General features: G+C 43.5%; 1 protein-coding gene across 1 annotated transcript; it reads right to left on the reverse strand.

The window, feature by feature from the left end:
• Positions 1-2,753: 2,753 nt before the first annotated feature.
• On the reverse strand, positions 2,754-19,615 carry FASTKD2 (FAST kinase domains 2). Its single transcript, XM_028510858.2, has 12 exons — positions 19,326-19,615; positions 17,805-18,633; positions 15,653-15,756; positions 14,850-14,958; positions 14,245-14,368; positions 13,826-13,965; positions 12,480-12,652; positions 8,083-8,246; positions 6,994-7,206; positions 6,503-6,590; positions 3,904-4,018; positions 2,754-2,878 (listed from the first exon to the last, which is right to left on the reverse strand). The coding sequence occupies exons 2-12, from the start codon at positions 18,522-18,524 to the stop codon at positions 2,759-2,761; spliced, it is 2,070 nt and encodes a 689-aa protein (XP_028366659.1). The 5' UTR covers positions 18,525-18,633; positions 19,326-19,615; the 3' UTR covers positions 2,754-2,758.
• Between the last annotated feature and the right edge of the window lie 10 nt (positions 19,616-19,625).

Consider the following 19,625-nt stretch of genomic DNA (forward strand, 5'->3'; position numbering starts at 1 on the left):
TAAAAGGTTTCATCTTTTTGAAAATGGAGATAGTACTAAGATATAAAATATTTTGTAATTTCAACAAAAGCAGTCAGAACTTGGATTTCTAAACTCCCACTTTTTGCTTACTTATTGTCTCCTTGTGTGAGAAATGAACCCATAAAATCAAACTGGGTTTGTGTGGTTTGGGATTTTTCTTAGTCAATTGAATAAATACCAGAAAAGAATATTTACCTGTTCTCCTGAAGTGAGGGGTAAATCCTTATTTACATTAGTAATCCCAACAAGACATGCGTTGTTACCTGAACTGTGCTCCTGACCCTGCACCTGGAGTCTCCCGGAATGTTCTCAGACCGCAGAGCGATGGAGAGTGCTAATACTAGTAATGCCAGTGCAAGAGGAACGCCTTGCCTGCCATGCCAGTTGGTACAAATTCAGGAAAACTACTCCCACAAAAGGTAGTTATGAGTATTCATAAATTGGTCCCATCCTTAAAATATGAGTCATAATTAGCCATTAGAAGAAAGAGATACACACTTATAATTTAAAGAATGAATCTTAGTTTATTCACAGAATATTTTCAGCTCTTGTTCTGAAGGGTGTAAGGGTTAAATCACTTGGCCAAACTAGATGATGTCCAGCCTGGAACCAGAATCCAGGTTCCTGGGACACGAGCCGAAGAGCAGCGGAGAGGGAAATGAAGTGGCCCTAAGCTGGCATGGCTGAGGTTCTGGGGAAGTGAAATTTGAATTTTAACTTCTGCATCGACAAAATGAGGGAGGGGCACTGAATGATTGCTGTGTTTCCTTTTGGCACCAACCTTTGCTAAATGCAGGCTGGATACACCGCTAAGACCTCTGACAGGCAGTCACATTGCTGGAGAGTTTTTAGTGGGGATCCTCGACCACTTTTCTCTCTAAGCCCATGTCAACTCAGGGTCAAACATTAGCCCTGTCCAACTATCTGTGCAGCATTGGCAAAGAATTTATCCACATATTAGAGATAAGGGAACGAGGGACCTGAGAGAATCGTAAGAGCAGCTGCATCTAAACAAGAATCCATTATTATTAAGATCATGAAAAGAGAAAATACATGTGACTACTTAGCAGTGCCAGTGATGGCAATTATCCAGTAACTGCATGTCTGTATGTTTGGGGCATTTTAGTCCATCCAGGCTGATATTAACAGAATATAAACCACCCATAAGATCGGGTGGTTTATAAACAACAGAAATTTATTTCTACAGCTATGGAAGTTAGAAAGTCCAGGGTCAAGGTTCTGGCAGATTTGGTGTCTGGTGAGGGCCCCCTTCCTAATTCATAGGCAGTCACCTTCTCACTCTGTCCTCACACGGCAGAAACAAGAGGAACTCCCTGACTTCTTTTAATCCAATGCATGAGGGCTCCACCGCGTGACCTAACCTTCTCCCAAAGCTCTCCCTCCAAATACCATCACACCGGGGGTTAGGTTTCAACATATGAATTCTGGGGAAGTGTAAATACTCCGCCTTTTGCACAGGGATAAAATAATACTGACTTCATGGTGCCCAGGTTTCACAGGTGAAACTCGCTGTATCCCCAGTGAGTCAAACACAAGTTAGACAGTTGTACAACAAACTCAGACAAATATTTCCAAAAGTGAGTGAACAAACATAATTCAGAGTCCTCAAGTCTGACACACAACACAGTTCAGCTATATATTTTTGTAAACTTTTATTTATTTTTAGAGAGAAGGGAAAGGAGGGAAAAACATCAATGTGTGGTTGCCTCTCACGTGCCCCCTACTGGGGACCTGGCCCACAGTCCAGGAATGTGCCCTGACTGGGAATCGAACCAGTGACCCCTTGGTTTGCAGGCCGCACTCAATCCACTGAGCCCCACCAGCCAGAGCTATATATATAATTTAAAACAGGGGTCCCTGACCCCTGGGCGTGACCTGTATGGGTCTGTGGTCTGTTAGGAACCGCTTCCTGATCCCCTCACCCCCACCAGAGCTTGGCCTCCTAAACCACACCCCCTCCATCCCGTGCCGTGGAAACTGGTCTCATGCCAGAAAAGTTGGGGACCCATGATTTAAAGGACCTTACAAAGTAGCAGGAAGGGGAAAGAGGAAGAAAGAGAAAGGAATGACCTCAATTATGGCAGGCGTTCTGGGGCTAGCAGCTCACAGCCTATTGGTTTCAATAAACTTGGGCTCCTTGCCATCTCGGTGTTCCCACACCTGTGTTTCTCCTAGTGTGGCCCACCAGCCACCTCCACCTGGAATCTGACAAATGCAGATACCTGATCCTCACCCACTTCTAATCTGCTACCTCACTGATTCTTACAGTCTGCAATCTGAGAAGTTGGTCCGATCGCTATGTGGCCACTGCTTGAAACGTGGTCAACGTCCTCGGACAGCCCGGAGCAAGAGCATAAACACACAGATCCAAACGCCAGTTTATCTGCAGCCCACCACAACTGAGAAAGCAGTTTTCAATGCATCAAAGCTAATGAGAAACAGCAAAACCTATGGCTCGTAAATTTGTCAAATATCTGGGCAACAGAGAGAATAGTTGTGGCTGGGAATATGAACCTTCTGGAATTTTCTCAGGATTTTCTAAAATGCCAGTGATAACATTTCTTCCATTCTTAAAATTAATTTTAATAGTGAACTAACACTTTCTGTTATGGTGAGCAGTCAAGTAAACCCCATTTACAGTTGAATTGTAGTTTTTATTAAAATTATTTTTACAAACTTATGTCTGTCTCCTAATATGAAAACGTCGTTCGTTACTTTAACAGCTACTTTGAAAATTAACATCAGCAGTAGAAGGGGCTTCAGTTGAATAGATTTCAGACTTCAAAAATGTTACAGCGTCCTTCATCTCTAGTTTTTCCATCTCCCAGTTGTTGACCTTACCAAAGAAAGAGGGAAATAATCAGTTTGCAAGAAAATGATGACACATAAAAAAGCTAGTTTCCAGATCCAAACATATTAAAGCAACATCAAGCTGACTGCTTTTTAAAAGCAAATGTTATAATTACTCACATCTTAAAGGCTTAGTTAGACTGTACTAGGGTAGAAGAAGGCTCTAATGCTGAAAATCATAAAAACTTGAAAGGTCCTCTAAAGGGTACAAAAAATCCTTTCTTGGGATAATTATCCCAAGATACATATACATATTATGGGATAATACATACTGGGATAATACATATTAACAGTTAATATGAAAAAAAAAAGGTCTTAAATAATCACCCAATAAGAGAAAGGGGCAATCTTAACCTCAGAATGCATGTGTGCTCCCTTTCTGCATACTTAGGTACCATAATGAAGATTAGAATGTTTACACTTCACATTATGTCCAGGACCAGGTGGCCTTTGGACAGATCCCAACATTAACATAAATATAAATTTACTCGTGAAGTTCTTGCCCCATACACCTGGAGACTGTTCAAGAAAAGCAAAAAGGGAGGACTCATGGACACGGACAATGGTGTGGGGATTGCTGGGAGGGGAGGGGATATAAGGAGACTAAATGGTAATGGTAAAAAAATACAATAGAGATTAAATCAAGAAAAAAAGAAAGAGAAAAGCCATGATGCTCGGAATCAAAATGAAGCACTCAGGGAAGAGGGAGACCCACCCTCTTATGCCCACCCAGCTTCTTCTGGTGCTAAACACCCTAGGGCAGCCTCACACTGGCCCGGGAAAACAAAACTTTAACAAAAAGCACTCAAGTGGACAAGCGTAGCATTTATAAACCCTTAGTAAATGACAGTAATCATTTAAGTAAAGGCCAATCATGTACCAGGAAACAATAACTAAAACACGTACTACTGACAATTCCTCTATGATCCTGGTAACCAACTTCAACTACAACATCCGGGGCAGGATGCACATCAGTCACTGAAGAATCTGTCATTTGCATTTTTTTCTTACCAAGATCACATGAAAGCCCATTGCTTTCAAATGGCGCATTTTCATAGCGAGGAATCCTCTGGGGTGGGTTAAATCCAAACAGTAAGTAGATCTAGGAACACAGAGTATAGCTAATCTGAAAATGAAAACACACAACAGGCGAACAGTTACTAACGAGATCACCATTTACGATCCTGCCGTTTCGCTGTTCTCCGGAGGTGTCAGAGTTCTGCTCCCCACCGCCCGCCGTCCTCACTGTTCCCCGCTGTCTGAGTCCTCCACTCCCTCGCCACCGGGCTTCTGCAGACGCTCCAGTATATGAAGGCTGCTCTGGTAATCAAAAGCTTATAAAAATGCTTCACACACCTATCCCTCAATCATCTTTGAGGGTGCCTACGGTCCTAATAAGGAAAAATTTCCAGTATGAAAGCATCCATTTTAAGGCTTTGCTAATCTCTGAGTAAACATAATTGTTTATGCCACTAGCAGAAGTACTGATGTAGATAATACCAAATGGTAAATGCCCTTCTTGTACAGACTGTCTCCCAGAGAGACAGCACTTAAAAAACGGAATAGGGAGACCAAATACACAAAAGAAAACGCTAAAAGACAAGCCTGAAAGAGATACAATCTGCATGTGTAACAAAAATGTGGAATATGTAATGTGATGTCTTCATTGTTCTTGGCCTTTGGGGAACAGACAAGACATTTGTATCCCCACTGCCTTCTGTTATACTCTGGCTGTTATCTGAGATCACACAGATAAGAGAAAAAAATTATACTTTTAAAGGGATGCTCAGATTCCTCACTTCTCAGTACCTTAGGCTGAAAGCTACTATGTTATGTTATTATGCCAAACCAGTGGAGAACCCGAAAGAGAAAAATGTCCTTCCCGCGGCATCAGAGAGAAAGCCTCCGTGTGCGGGGAGACGGGTACCACGCACGGGAGGGGGGGCGGGTGTGCGAGATGGAGCACGCCGGATGGGTGCAGAGAGACAGGAGAGCTACAGAGCTGCATGTGAGCGGAGAGGGGTGGGCAGAGGCGAGTTCGAAGCCTTCTGGATTTTCTCTGTGCCTCTCCCTGCCGGGTTCAGGAGCATGTCCCACAAAGCCAGACAGGACATAAGTGCACTGGGGTCAGGGCCCAGGTCTGACCCACATTTGTTGACCCACGCATGTCCCATGGGGCCCAGCGGAACCTTTCCACAGAGGCTGCTGAACACCGGCCATGCGCAACACGAGCAGGTGCACCTGCTTCAAAGAATTCTCCCCATTTCCCCCAGAGACACCCTGTCTGTAGTGTGTGGGTCAAGGACACAACTGAGGACCGACTTCGACATGGCTTGACTCGGGTACGATATAGCCCAACGAAAAAGCTGAAGTTTCTCTATCTTTACAAAAGTCTTTGTGGCAGAGAAAAATATTTACTGGGCACTTGATTTTTGTAGATGCCTGTTGGGAACCGCCCTGATTGGTATCAGAAGCTGAAACCCCCACCTAGGCTAAGGCTAAGGGGACGCCCTTGGAACCGTGAGCCAGCAAGGAAACAAAAGCTTATCTCCCTGGCAGGAATGCTGCTTCTGCTGCTTTATTCATAACTGAACACCAAAAAGCTTGGTCGGTTAGCCAAAGACGGGTAAGATTCCCCACGGGGGGAACGACCTAAGCCAGGCACGATCACTTTGGGAGGCCCCCCAAAAGAAGGACTTGGGGGGCTGCAGCAAAAGGGGGTGATGGACCCTCGCTCCTCGGCTTTGACAGAGCCTGAGTCCTCATCATCTGGGAGAAAATCTCCTTATCTCTTGGTTGCCTTAGTTCCCGTGCTAAGCCTGAAACAATGACAGGGTGGTGTAGCTCTGTGCTGAAAAGGGCAGATTCCCCGGGTGATCAGGCCTAAGAAAGAACATGTAAATTACTGTGAAACCTTCTTTGTTTAGAATGCTCACAGTTGAATGAGAGGGGACCAAGGATGAAGTTGGTTCCTCAAAGTCTTACAGCTCTTTGACCCCGACTCAATAGACCAGCAGAGTTCCTTGTTTTCTATAGTTCCTTACTTCCCCCTAATGAGTACTGTACTTTACCTGAATTATTATGCAAAATGAGCCCAATAAAAGCAGATATGGCCGGTAAATCAGGGCGCTCCCCACTAGGGGGGGTGGCCATTATGTCCCTACTTCCCCACAGAAACTAGTCTTGTCTCTGTGCATGTTTGTTTGTTTCTCGCATGTTTTTCGGCGAGCCATCCACAGCGTTCTGTGGTCACTGCTGGCCGGTGACCCATGCGCAACAGATGCCTGAAATCTTTATAATCACCATTGCATTATCTTGTCAAAAGTTTACACTGCACTGATAGTTTCAATTGTGTGAACTGTTTAGCTTTGAAACTGAATTTATAAAACTTGCCTATTCCATTAAGTGGCCCAACTCCAGACCTCTGTCTCCAGCCACCGTGCCCACACCTAACACCTACGGAGCGGATCAGTGGTTGAGAGGTCTCTTGGTGCATTACAAGCTCCACAGAAATACAAAGTCTTAGCATTGTTACCGCTATTTAATAGGAAGTCTTTGAGAATTAAGATTCAAAATAAGAAAGCTCAGCAAATGAATAGATGTACGCAACCTTTGCATATCTGTAGCAGGGGTTACCACAGTCACATCAGAAAGTGGAAGCACCTGACTCCTGTTGGAATCCATTCTGATTTCAAAATCTGAAAGAAAACAATTGATATTAATTTTTCAAACATTGCTCAAAATGACTTTGTTTCAAAAAATCCTCCTACTACCAATACCGATAATGGCAGCTGCTAAAGTAGAGTGAGCTCATGAAGCACCAGACCCGGGCCTGGGTTTTACATGCACCATCTCATGTACTGGTTGCAGAAACCCCAGGAGGTGGGTACTAACATTAGTGCCATTTTACACACCAGCAAAGGGAGGCTGGGAAGTGGCTGAAGCCACAGCACAAGCAGTGTGAGCACCCAAACCCCGGCGGTCCAGCTCCAGAGCCCGCCTGCACCACACTGAAACGCCACGGACAGCTCCTTGTCATTTGTCAGAAAGAGAGGAAAACAAACAAAACAAAACAGATGGAAATCATATCAAGTCCCATACCAATATGATAGTTATGTGGCAACTGCACATTTTCTGAGAAGTATCCCTTTCCCAGGAGGCTACTCAGCACCTCGGCAACCTTTACATTTGGGTACAGCAGTGGGGACGGTGACAATGGCAGCACTAAGTCCACGGCCTTCTGGTAAGGAACGTCATCGAGTTTCAGACAGGCGGCCAAACTGTGAAGCTTGCGAATGTTCCTCTCCTTGTTATCTATAAGAGAGGAGATGTGTACTTTAGAAAAAACAGTGATGCCATGATTAGGAAACGGTATCAATGCACCTGAGTTTCTGGTGACATTTATCAGGAGGGATCGCTATGCGCCCTCCTAGCTCCCCCAGGGTCCAGATCAGTACCCTGTATCGGTCATGGTTTAAGGTTTAACGAATCTTTCGAGGAGATTTGGTCTAAGCCCTTCACTGAGGAGATGAAGAAAGGCCCAGGAAGGTTAAGACAGCTCGTGATCAACTAAAGGCAAAGTCCACACCAGAATCCAGGTCTCCTGGGTTCCACGCTGTAGCACTCCCAACTCGATAACCTGAAAAATCCAAATGTGGTGTTCCTTCTGCTCAATTCAACTTTATAATTTCATACATTGTTTTTAAAAGAACTTAAACTACTCTATTCTCAGACACATTGAATTTTGTGCTCCACGCCTGTCAATGCTTTTTTCCTTGTTCAAAATCAACAATTTGGTTCCTACAGTAAATAATTTGCTACTTTGGTAACTAGCTGGTTAACTGATCTAACAGGCTGTGCCTTCATTACAGGCCGTGAGAAACAATGTATTTATAATTAATTGCGAGAGTTGCCTTAATTTGGCTTCAGAGGCGGCACCCAAGGGTGAGGAAGTCAAACACCTCGGCTCAAGGCATCAGGTGTCAAGGAAAGGAGCGATGATGATGTTTCTCGCGGCTGCTTCTGCACAGTCTCTGCACCGCCACAGCTCCTTCTTCAGCAGACTCCGTTCTGCTCGGTCTAACCCTGCCCCGACTCAGCCTGTGCAGGGTCCATGGGAGCTCGGGCGGGGGGGGGGGGGGGTGCGGGACTGCTCACTTCAGTCGCCACCGTCAGGCACGCACACCCTACCTGACCTCAGCAGCTCGTCGATGAGGTCCTGTTGGAGAAGCTGATGGAGCGGAGCCAAGGGAAAATGGTTCATCAAGCAAAACGAACACACAGCATCCAACAGGTTTTCCGAAGAGATGTGGTAGAGATAGCCAGTCAGAGCGCTGGCCATGACGTTGAGGAACCTTCGGGGCAACAAAGAGAAGTCAGCTTTCAAGTGTAAAGAGGAGACAAGATCATGGTAGACCTGGTGAGGTGCCACAGCACCAATGACTTTAAGGAGTCCCGAGAAAGAAACATTCAAAACCAGGCTTGAAATAACTATTCACACGTTTGTCAGGTCAGGTGGCTATCTCATACTATATGTGTCTCAATAAAAGTTAGCTACCATTGTCTTGCACAGGACAAATGTTTTACTCATTCAATTCCTATTAAAACTCAACAGGGTATGTATTATCATCACCCTCCTAATAAAGATGAGAATACAGGCTCAGAGAGGTTGTGTAACTTCTCTGAGAAAACACAGCCAGAAGTAGCAGGGACAGATTGGAACCCAGGTTGTCAGGCTCCAGAGCCTCTCTCTAACCATTACGCTAGACTTCTATCATGAGCACGTCCACAAGGCCTGGACCACCACTGCGGTTTTATAACCAGTTCATATCCTCCAGCTATCAATATTCTGATCTTCAAAAACCCTAGGTCTAATCCCATCACCCAGTGTGACAAAGCCGTACGCACAGAGGAAAGAGCAAAATCAGGGAAGGTCACTCATCCAGTGACCACTGCTCATAAGCGGCACCAATCCCCCTGGAAACCAGGCCTGTCTGACTCTCAGGGCAGAAGCCGCGTGTCCTCGGGGAAGACAAACCTGAGCACACGCCAAGCGCTGAGACCGTGCAAGGACAGGAAGTGAGCAGCTAGCTTTGGGATAGGGAGGATTTCAGTAAGTGGCGAAGACAAGGAAAGGGAAAATCATTTGAAAGGAAGCAGAGAAACGGAGAGCTGAGAGTGCACACTGTCTGTCCTGCGGTAAGGAAACAGCTAGGCTGAAGCACAGACAAGTGACTCGATGGCAGGGCCAAGCGGGCCCTGCAGGCGGCCCTTACTGACAGGGAGGCTGTACAGGGCGGTGTCTGAGGTCAACTGGCAGGTCCGTGGGTGGGAGCAATGGGTGAGGGAAGGTGCAGGGGCAGAGGTGGGCTAAGCAGGACTGCGGGGTTACAATGGGATGGGAACAATGTGATCGCTCTGGAGACACCAGAGAGGCAGCACCTACCAACTGGGGATGACTGAATTCACATGAGAAAGGCTGCAGGTGGCTAAGTCTGGAGCCCCCGCAGTGACCACCTCTCCAGGCCCCTCTTGTCCTGCTCCTGATGCCTCAGCAACAACAAACCACGTGCTGTTCCCCGCACGTGCTCTGCTGTCTCTTTCCTCCCTGGCTTGAACATGGATCCTTTTACTTAGAAGTTCTTTTCTGCTTATCTTCCAGGATCTGCTCAGGTACCTCATCCTCTAGGCAGCACTACTCGGCATCCACCTGGACCCTCCACTTTACCACGCTAGCTTCTGGGCACATCCCCCCTCCGTGTCCCCATGTCCAGTAGAAAACCCTACCACTCCAATTTTCGCCTGCACTTCCAATTACACAGGATCCTCGGATGAAAAGGTTACGTTTTATTCATCTTTGTACCTGAGTGCTTGGCACACGGTCTGACTAAATGAACAAATAAACTTAGAGGAGGACAGGAGGAGACTGAGTCAAAAATAATGATCTAAAAACTCACCAAGTTGTACACATTAAATAAATACAGCTTTTTACATATTAATAATACCTCAATAAAGTGGTTTTAAAAACTCACGTTGCATGATGGTTGGTAAACAGTAAATAACTGACCAAGAAACAAAAAAGGAGCTGACTTCCAGGGTCACTGACCACGAGACACCTGTGGGGCCCCGAGCCCACTGCAATCCGCAGGGATGTGGGTCCGGGAGCACATGAACAACCGGAGATAAGCACCGATCGAGGGAAACCAAAGGACTGACATAACGGAGTTGAAATGTTAAAGGCTTTCTCCCTTAGGTTTCAAACCCGGAAGATACTCTGGATTTAACACGCCTTCCTTCCCCGCGGCCATCACATAACTAAATGATTCATGCACAACATGTGGATATACAATGGGTTCCGCCAAATTTTCCAGCAACCTTCTATCTACTGCATTTCAGCTAGACAGCTCACTCCCTGAATGCTCTGAATCACCCTGCCTCTAAACCCTTTGCCCTTCCAGTCTGAGGTGCCATCCTCCCTCCTCCACAAGGCATCGGAGTGCCGCCTGCCATTTCCCGCCTTCCTCGGGATGTGCAACCCTTGCCTCCAACACTGGACTGGATGCAGAGGGACACAAACTTCCTCTCTTCCAACAGTCTCCAGAATACCAAATTCAAGTGGCTGCATGTTCACAGGCATTCGGAAAATTCTGACTGATTAATCTTGACGTGTCAGCCACAACTCTCATTGCCCCCATTTCTCCAAAGGAGAGGGTTTCTCAACCTCAGCACCACTGAAAACCAGTGGGTTAAATAAAAGCAGAGAAGACAGATAGAAGTACAATGTTCATGTCCCCCTCTCTATGATCTACTCCTGATGTGTTTTATTGTACTTCCCAACCTTTATGGGACAGCTTAGAGTTACCTTTGTCAATTCCCCCTCTATTTCCAATATAACAATTTTACTGGACAAGGTTATTTCTTGAGATGTCTATAGTCAGCTGAAAAACTCCCTGACCACCTAGTGTTAGTTCTAATCCATGGAGTCTGTGGGTCTGTTTCTGAAGTTTTTATCAGAGGGAGGGGGCTTGGGGGACTGGATGAAAGAGTGTGAAGGAATGAAGCAAACAAATATATATATATATATCTCACAAAGACACAGACAACATAGTGTGATCGCCACAGGAAAAGGGGGGTGGGGAATAGGTGGAGGGGGGCAAAAGAGGGACAAATGGGGACAGAAAAAGACTTTGGGATGATGAGTGCATGATGCAGGGTGCAAATATTGTTTTATTGAGTTGCACACTTAAAACCTATATGGTTTCATGAATCAATGTCACCCCAATAAGTTCAACTTAAAAATAAAGAATAATGGGTTAATTACTGCTCAGGTTGACGGTATTAGTCAAGAAAGTATCAGAGGAACATGGGAGGGCGCCCGTAAGAACCCAGCTAGGGAGCAGAGGCAGGCCAAATTTGGGGACTCTTGTCCATCTGTATTACTGTACCCGCCTATCCTGTGCCAGACTCCATGCGGAGTCCAGAAGAACGGAGCCTGGGTCCGCCTCTGTAGTCTCCCAACTGAGGCGCGGAGGCAGACTTGTTGACAAAGGATTACAGCTGGAGGCCAAGGCTCCCCTGGAGCCTTGGGTGTGACGAGCCCAGGGGCTCTCATGAGACATTTGGGGGGCAGAGGAAATGCAGTATGAACTGAGTCTCTCAGTCCCATGGAGAGAGATGACCTGCTGCACAGGGACAGGCCTGGGACCCAAACTCAGACAGATTTTCTATTTGGGAAATCTGACTCTTGAGGGAAGCCCATGGGGACAGGAAATAGCAGAAGCCAAGTCACGTGAGGTCAAAGAGAAGGCCGCCGCGGGGCTCTGGCCACGGAGACTCTCAGGACTGCCACCGCCGGCCCCGCCCAGGCCTCTGCGGCCTATCCTCTATTTTTTTTTTTTACATCTAACAATTACCATGTGTCAGGAGTTGTTTTAAGAACCTGACACAGGGTAGCTCATTTAATCCTTACAACAACCCAATGTGATCAGAAAGAACTCTTATTTCTTATCCCCATAAAACAGATGAAGAAACCGAGACAGAGGTAACTTGCCAAAAGTGAAGTAGCTCAAGAACGGCAGAGCTAAGCAAAATGTCACCACTCTTCTAACAAATGACATTTCATATGCATTTCTCATTTTTAACAAACCCTAACTGACCCAGAGAGGAAGGAAAGATGTACTGGGTGGTGTGTTTGAGGAACCGCTGCATTTAATAACAGAAATGCATGGCTGTGGGTCAATATGAAAATAGAAAGCAATAGTTTGGCACCGAATGAACAGTTAGGTTCAAAACTGAACTACGAACTCAGGAGCTGAGGGAATAAGCAGGGAAAGCTTGAAATGATGACTCCTATTTCATTATATCATAAATGTATCAGAAAGAACAAAGGACTAAGCAAGAGAAAGAACAAAAATAAAATAAAACTCTGTGCAACTTCATAAATAAAAAATACTATGTTCTCTTCCATGACATGGGTGATGGCCATGGATGTATTTACTGTAATGACTCACTGACCTTGTGATGATTTGTAATCTTTTCCACAAACATGTTATGTGGTGACAAAAAAGTTAAAGAAGAGCAGTACATACTCTTGGGTGTGGGGCCCACAGACGTGATTCAGAGAAGAGTACACGTGGAGAACAGAGACAAGGCTCTTCATGTTCAGAAAGCCAGGCTCGTCCACTACTTTCTTCATAAATAAGTCCATCAAAGCAGCATGTCGAAAGGCAAGGTTTTCAAATAAAACAAGGAGAAAAAGAACCTTAAAAAAAAGGGAATAGAAGAAGAAGTTTTTAATAATTACAGTATGCTAGTAGTAATTTATTTAGATCTCAAAAAAATCTAAACAGCAATAGAATTGGCCTGGTTAAGAGAACATTCCCTAAAAAAGAACAAATATCTTGTTTCTCACAAAGTCTGTTTCAGTCATTTTTGAGTCAGGTGTTAAGTTAATAAGCAACCTCTTTCTATAAGCAGAAAACCAGAGGATACAATGGCTTCTGTGTTTCCATTGCATTAAAAATAGATCCTATCCTACAGGCTTTTCATATAATACACCCAAAGACTACTTTAAATATACGTTTTCTGAAGTTTTTCAAAGTGAGAAACTCAGTTGTGAACTGTTCCTCCTTCCAAACCTAGACACTTCCCAGGTTCTAACGTCTAAGTGGCAGCTGGAAATTTTCTATATTCAATATGAATTTCTATAATTGAGAACAGAGATGAGAACATAGTATGATTAAATTGAAATTTCCAGTTCACTTCTCATTTCCCTCTTGGCCCTGCTCATGATTAGTACTCCTCTATCCAAAATCATTGTCTATGGCAAACTCAGTATGTTTCTTATCCTCCACAGTAAACTAAACCTACTGACCTAACGGTTACCATGGCTTAAAAGTTTTTACCAGCTGCTTCATTCACATTTATGTTACTAACACAGCACCTGAATTTAAAGACCTTTCCTCTAGAGGAAATAAGCAAACATTCCACAAATAAAAAATGGACATGATCATTGAGTAATGGCATTTTATGCTTCAAAAAGCGTAAGTCTGTCACAGCACCCAGATTTATTATTCATCTCCCAAATTTATTATTCTAAATCTAGCAAAAAACAAACAAATAAATAAGGAGAAAGAAAGAACTAATTCTAATTATGCAAAGTACAATACAACCTTTAAAAGAACAAATAGAAGAGCAAACATTGAACAATACAATTTTTATTTCAGACAGAAAGAGTCAAAAGATTGAGCGGTACATTAATGAGTAACTCCCCAAAATGATAAGTAGCTAATTTTTCAAAAGTCAACTTGGCAGTGGAATATTTTGGCATCTTAACTGCTATAAAGCTGATAGAGAAATACCTAGAATGCTAAATAAATAGATATGCTTTTTGAATTCGTTTCTGAGACTTATTCTAACCTACTAACACACTTACATGTTTCAACTTGCAGATGTCAAAAGTTGCAGCCACATAATCTGCTATCCCATTGAAAAGATCCAAATTATGGTATCGGAGGTCTCTGCAAGACTGCACGATGTTGATCAGTATTTTAATAGGACACCCATGGATATTACCTTTAAGAATGAGTTAAATAAACAAAAAAAAATAACAGACAGTTTGTAATGCAAGATCCAAGATACTCAACACTCAATACTTGTGCTTCATTTTTTTAAAAAAACAACACAGTAATGTGTAGAAAAGAAGAAAACTACAGGCAAAAATAAAATGTAGATCGAACCATATCATCGGGTATTTTTCATATGTAATAGCAAAGTTCCTGAAACAAGCTAAACAAATCGAGTCCAGAGCAGCAGGTGAGATGCAAAAACTCGCAAGAGAGGAGGTCCCCTTACCTACAACCGTCTTACTGCACTCATTCAGAAGGGCAACAGAACGGTGATCCATTGCAGCCAGCACCTCAAACATGTGCTGGCTATTCGACACAGAAAATCTGTCTAATTCCCTCACAGCTTTCATCTGAAGAAAAACAAGATTAAATTTATCATTTGTGGTAAAATAACTCAAACTTTTATATTTAAATAAAAAAGATAAAGTTCAAGCAAAATGACTCAAATAGATATATAGATTAAATATATATTTATATACACAGATAAATGTAAATCTACTTCTATTATTTCACTTTAAAAAGATTTTATTTATTTATTTATTTTTAGAGAGGGAAGGGAAGGAGAAAGAGAGAGAGAGAGAAACATCAATGTGCGGTTGCTGGGGGTCATGGTCTGCAACCCAGGCATGTACCCTGACTGGGAATTGAACCTGCAACACTTTGGTTTGCAGCCCGCGCTCAATCCACTGAGCTACGCCAGCCAGGGCCCTCACTTTAACAAAGTTATACAAAAGCATTACAATGTCCTAAAAACTGACAGTAGGAAGTAAAGGCAGATCCCAAGAAATATTTTTTCAAATCGCATCCACTAGAGAAAATTCAGGTCTTTACCTCCAGCTTCCTTTTAAGAGAAATCGGTGCATCTTTTCCGATACTTCTCATCACAGTTTGTAATGTGAAGACACGTTCTATTTTCCAAATTTGTTGATCAACTAGTATCCTGTAATCAAACACAGTAACCATCACAGACCTAGAATCTTAAAACCAGAAGAGAAATCTCTAAAGTCATTTGGTCCAGCTCCTACTTCTAGCACAAAATATGAAGCCCACGGACATGATGTACCTGCTCAAGACAGTAAGTAGTTAGTGAAAGATCCACTGGCACTATTTCCCCTTCCGCTATCATGATGAATGAACAAATCTCATCAGATTATAGTAAGATATCCCAATGCACAGTCAATGAAAAAGGGAATTAAGTATTATTCTCGCTGGCCTGTGACATTATACCAGTTGCATCAATTTTACAAATTCTAAAACTCAAGCTCCTTTCTGAGCCAGGCCAGTGTCACGGACCCCCACACAGTGCCCACACCACACCACCATTAAGAACTGAATATGTGTCAACTCTCTCCCAGCTCACACCAGTACCATATCTTAAACTTAGACATCAATGTTACCATACATTTCTTTCTTATGGTGGACCCTAAAAGCAGCACTATTCCCACTTTTACCTAATCCAGAGTCGGAATTTTAGGTTTAATAAGGTTTTAAAGAATATAACTACCATCAAAGTTTCCCCCAAACCAAAAAAAAAAAAAAAAAAAGCAGTTTACTTTCAGCTGGGTTTGTGTGAGAACTTAGAGACACAGAGATTGCCACATGAAGAAAGCACGAAAGCACGAGGGAGTCCTCACCGCAGTCCTGCTCGGAGAACATCCATGTTCTTGCACGGCTCCATTGCCTCTAAAACAGTTGACAAAACTGAAAGACATTTCTCATCACACTCATTGATACGTTCCTACGGAGATACAATTACAGAAACACTACTCATGATGAACCCACGGTAGACTACTGTCCCCACGCAAAACCACCGAACTGACGCTTTCCATTAAGGGGTCAAATATGAAACCAATAATTCATACAGAGTCAGTCCTCGGTAAACAGCATCTTTGGGAAATAAAACGTCAGACAGAGTGAATTTTCCAAATAATTAATACATACTCTTTTACACATCAAAACTCTTTACATTCACCATTATCACTGAAAATCCATTTGATAGTGATTATATTCCTCTGCTTCTGAAATAACTTTCATCAAATATTATTTTTATCTCTTCTTAGGACTCCGGGTCATCATGAAGACAAGTGCTTAAAAAGAAATTATTTAGTTATTATCATTGAGTTTAGAAGTCTGAGATGCTCACTCTCAAAAGGCAAATGATCACTTTCATAAGCGATCCCTCCCTCATCACACCTGGTGTAGTCTCGGTGACATCAAACAGGACAATGACTCCCTTGTTTAAAGCAAAAAGTGGCTCCCCTACCAATTTTACCCTCCTCCCGATCCACTCTCCCTTCATACAGTGATCTACAACACGAATTTGATCATCCCAACCCTTTGCTTAATTAAAATACTTCAATGGATCCTCATTGCCTATAGGATAAATCCAAACTCCTTAGCTAGACATGAAAGGCTCTTTGATTCTCCCCATTTTTCTAGCCTTATGTCTTGCCTCCTCCCCCCACCCCCTCCTCCACGACCACCACATTCACAATTTCCTCCCCATCCCCTCAAACACACAACCCCAACATTCTATGCTTTGGCCACACTGAGCTACTTTCCGCTCCCCAAACTTGCCAAGCTTTCGCTCTGGGATGAACATGCAGTCTCCTCTGCTTGAAACCATCCCATTCACTCTCCACCTCTCACAAACTGCAGTGCGTTCCTGGGATTCGGCTTAGACACCACCCTGTACTGGACTAGCATCCTAGTTCTACAGTGGACTAGGTGTTTGTTCACTTGTTCAGGATACGCTTATCAAGTACCTATGAACAGTGGCATTAACAAATATGTGACCTTGGGCAAGTTTTTTAACCTCTCTATGCCTCTGTTTCCTTACTCATTGGTAAGATGAGAGTAACAGCACCTACTTTAAAAGGCTACACTGAGGATTACATGAGGCAATTCTCTTTTCAAACACATCTCTGTCTCAAACACTAGTCCTGTATCCTTCTCCCCTCTTGACGTCCTGAAGGTCTCCCCTGACTACACTGGAAGCCCATTCTACACTCTCATAAGACTCCATGTTTTCGTTGCATTGCGCCGAAAGGTCTATGTGGCCATGACTTTGTTCACAACCATAATCCCTCATGCTCAGTACAATGCCTATAACACGGTTAATATATGACTCAAATGAATGTTGGTTATTTTTTGTAATTGCCTACAAAACATCCATATTCCCTCTAGATTATAAGGGCAAGATCATGTCTTCTCTATCTTCCTACCCTTAGAGGCAAGTACAGTAAGTAACTGACATATGGTTGACACCCTACAAGTGTTTACAGCATGAATAAATCCACTAGTTTTATGACGTTAGCAAATTTGCTTAACATCACCAAGTCTGTTTCCCCACCTGCAAAACTTAGGTAACATTAACTTTGCAAAGCTGGTGAAAGGGTTAAATACAATTATATAAGTAAAAGGTGTAATAACTCAGTAAACATTAGTTCCCTTCCTTTTTTTCTTTCCATCAACCGAACAACCTTCCTTACATACTTTATATCTCTCCTCATTTTAGCTTAATACTCACTATTACTCAACTCTGGAGAAGAAAAATGGGACAAGCTTTCATAAATTTCCATAGCAAAAGGGAAGAAAGACCTAGCTCATTGAAGGACTCTAAATCATATGCAGAGAAACAAATATAAAGGAAACCACCATTCCCCTGATAGTCTCTATTTCCCCTCATTATTTCAACATATGCCAAGACTACATTTCTATTTCTCTTCCTTCTTTCAAGATATGCAAACCAAGTAAAAGGATATTTAAGTCTCCTGTTGTCCTTACCTGGACTACCCTCAGCAAAGTCTGCACCAACAGCGTGTTCTGGGGAATACCAAGCTTCACTATGGCATGAAGACCGAACAGCACGTGGTCATAGTACATGATCTTGGCTTCCCTCATCATGTGTTCACACAGCTGGGTAAACGCAGGGTGGTTAAACATCAATTGTTTCTCAAAGCGTTTCTGGTCTTCGGACATCCTTTTGGCAATTGTCCACATTGCTGAGAAATAGTTACTACTAGGAAATGTTGGTGCTGCTGAAAATGTATCTAACACATCACTCAGGGAATTGCACTCCTGAGACAGTTTCCTCCAGCTGACAGGGGTGGGTTTTGTTTCCTTGGTGTGAACAACTTCATTGGAGGCCTCATGATGGAAGTTTATTTTCTTCAGTCCATCATCACAGACAGGAGACTGTTTTGAGTCAAAGGACAGTCTTCTAGGACAAAGCAGCCTGCTGAGTCTAAGGGCTGTTACAGCACCTACACCCTTTGTTTGAGAGTCATTTCCTGACTTAAAGAACAGGGCATCCTGAAAGAGACTTCTAATAGATGACTGCATTTGATCATCAAAGTGATTTAAGAAGTTTCTTGGGCTCCCGTTTGAATAAACAATTTTTGATCTGCACAATTCCAAAGGATACAGCCTCACAGTTCTGCTTGTTGGAGCTAAAGCAGTGAATTGCCTGAGGTTCCATATAAAGGAACCTGCTCGGTTATTCATTTTGCTATCCACTGAAACCCGTTCCGATGGCTTTAACGTTGTCAGTATGATACAAACGTCGCTTCCATCGGTGGATGAGAACACATGCCGCTGAGGGTTTTATTTTTCCCTGTAGGAGGAGGGGTTATGAAAAGAATAAAAATTGAAGCAAAACTTTTACCTAAACAAATGAAATGCATTCAAGAGACCAAGTGGGAACCTATGGAGACATGAAAGATTTACACTAAAATGGTAAAACTCTTCTACTACTATGGGCTTCCCCCACTTCTACCACAATGTATGTGTACATTCTCTAAGGGACCGACCGGGTTACTTGGGAAGCAGCCGTTGTATATACGAGCTTAACTTTTTTTTTTCTTTTTTAAGAAGTGGATTTCTGGTGAAAAAGTATCCCCACAAAGCTTCCTCTGCACGGACGGATTTTATGTTACCATTGCCTTTGGACGTGTCTTCAAAGAAAGTTAAGGGTTTAACGTTGATGGATACTTTTTAACATGAGGATTTAGCAACGACAGATGCTGGACAGTTAAGAAGAATATGAGCAAAGTAGACCGACTCGGGAAGAAGCAGCAAACCAAACTGATGTTTGCATGTGGCCTGCCTTTGGGAGGGAGACACATGGCAGCCTCACCAGGTTTCAGAAAGTGACAGGAGTCCGTCCTCTCGGAACTAGGCAATCCAATACTAACCCACCTCCCTAAATCTAATGCCCGGTTCATTCCTGAGACTGTCTCCGAAAAGTAGTTAAGTCTGAAATATAGCACCGCCGAGTGCCCCGACCTACGAACGTCCCCCACTGACCTTAGATCTGGACCCCGTGGTTACTACATTCAGATACAGCCAAGACAGCGTCTCCGCGAGCTGCTCGTATCGCGAGATGTGAAGGATCCTTCGTAGGTCCAAAAGTGCTCGTTCGCAGCGATCTGCGGATTCATTTAGTGATATGAAAGCCTACCGAAGAGAATGACTAGTTTTCTTACCTACGGAGTTAGGACGGGTGAGGCCCGCAGAGGTTTTAAAGGCAATGTATGATCGTGTACCCCAAAATTTAACTTTTCCTGCTAGGGCACCAGATCCCGCGCTCAGCTACAGAGTGCGCCT

This window comes from Phyllostomus discolor, chromosome 4 (genome assembly GCF_004126475.2).
Source record: "Phyllostomus discolor isolate MPI-MPIP mPhyDis1 chromosome 4, mPhyDis1.pri.v3, whole genome shotgun sequence".
Classification (NCBI taxonomy): domain Eukaryota; kingdom Metazoa; phylum Chordata; class Mammalia; order Chiroptera; family Phyllostomidae; genus Phyllostomus; species Phyllostomus discolor.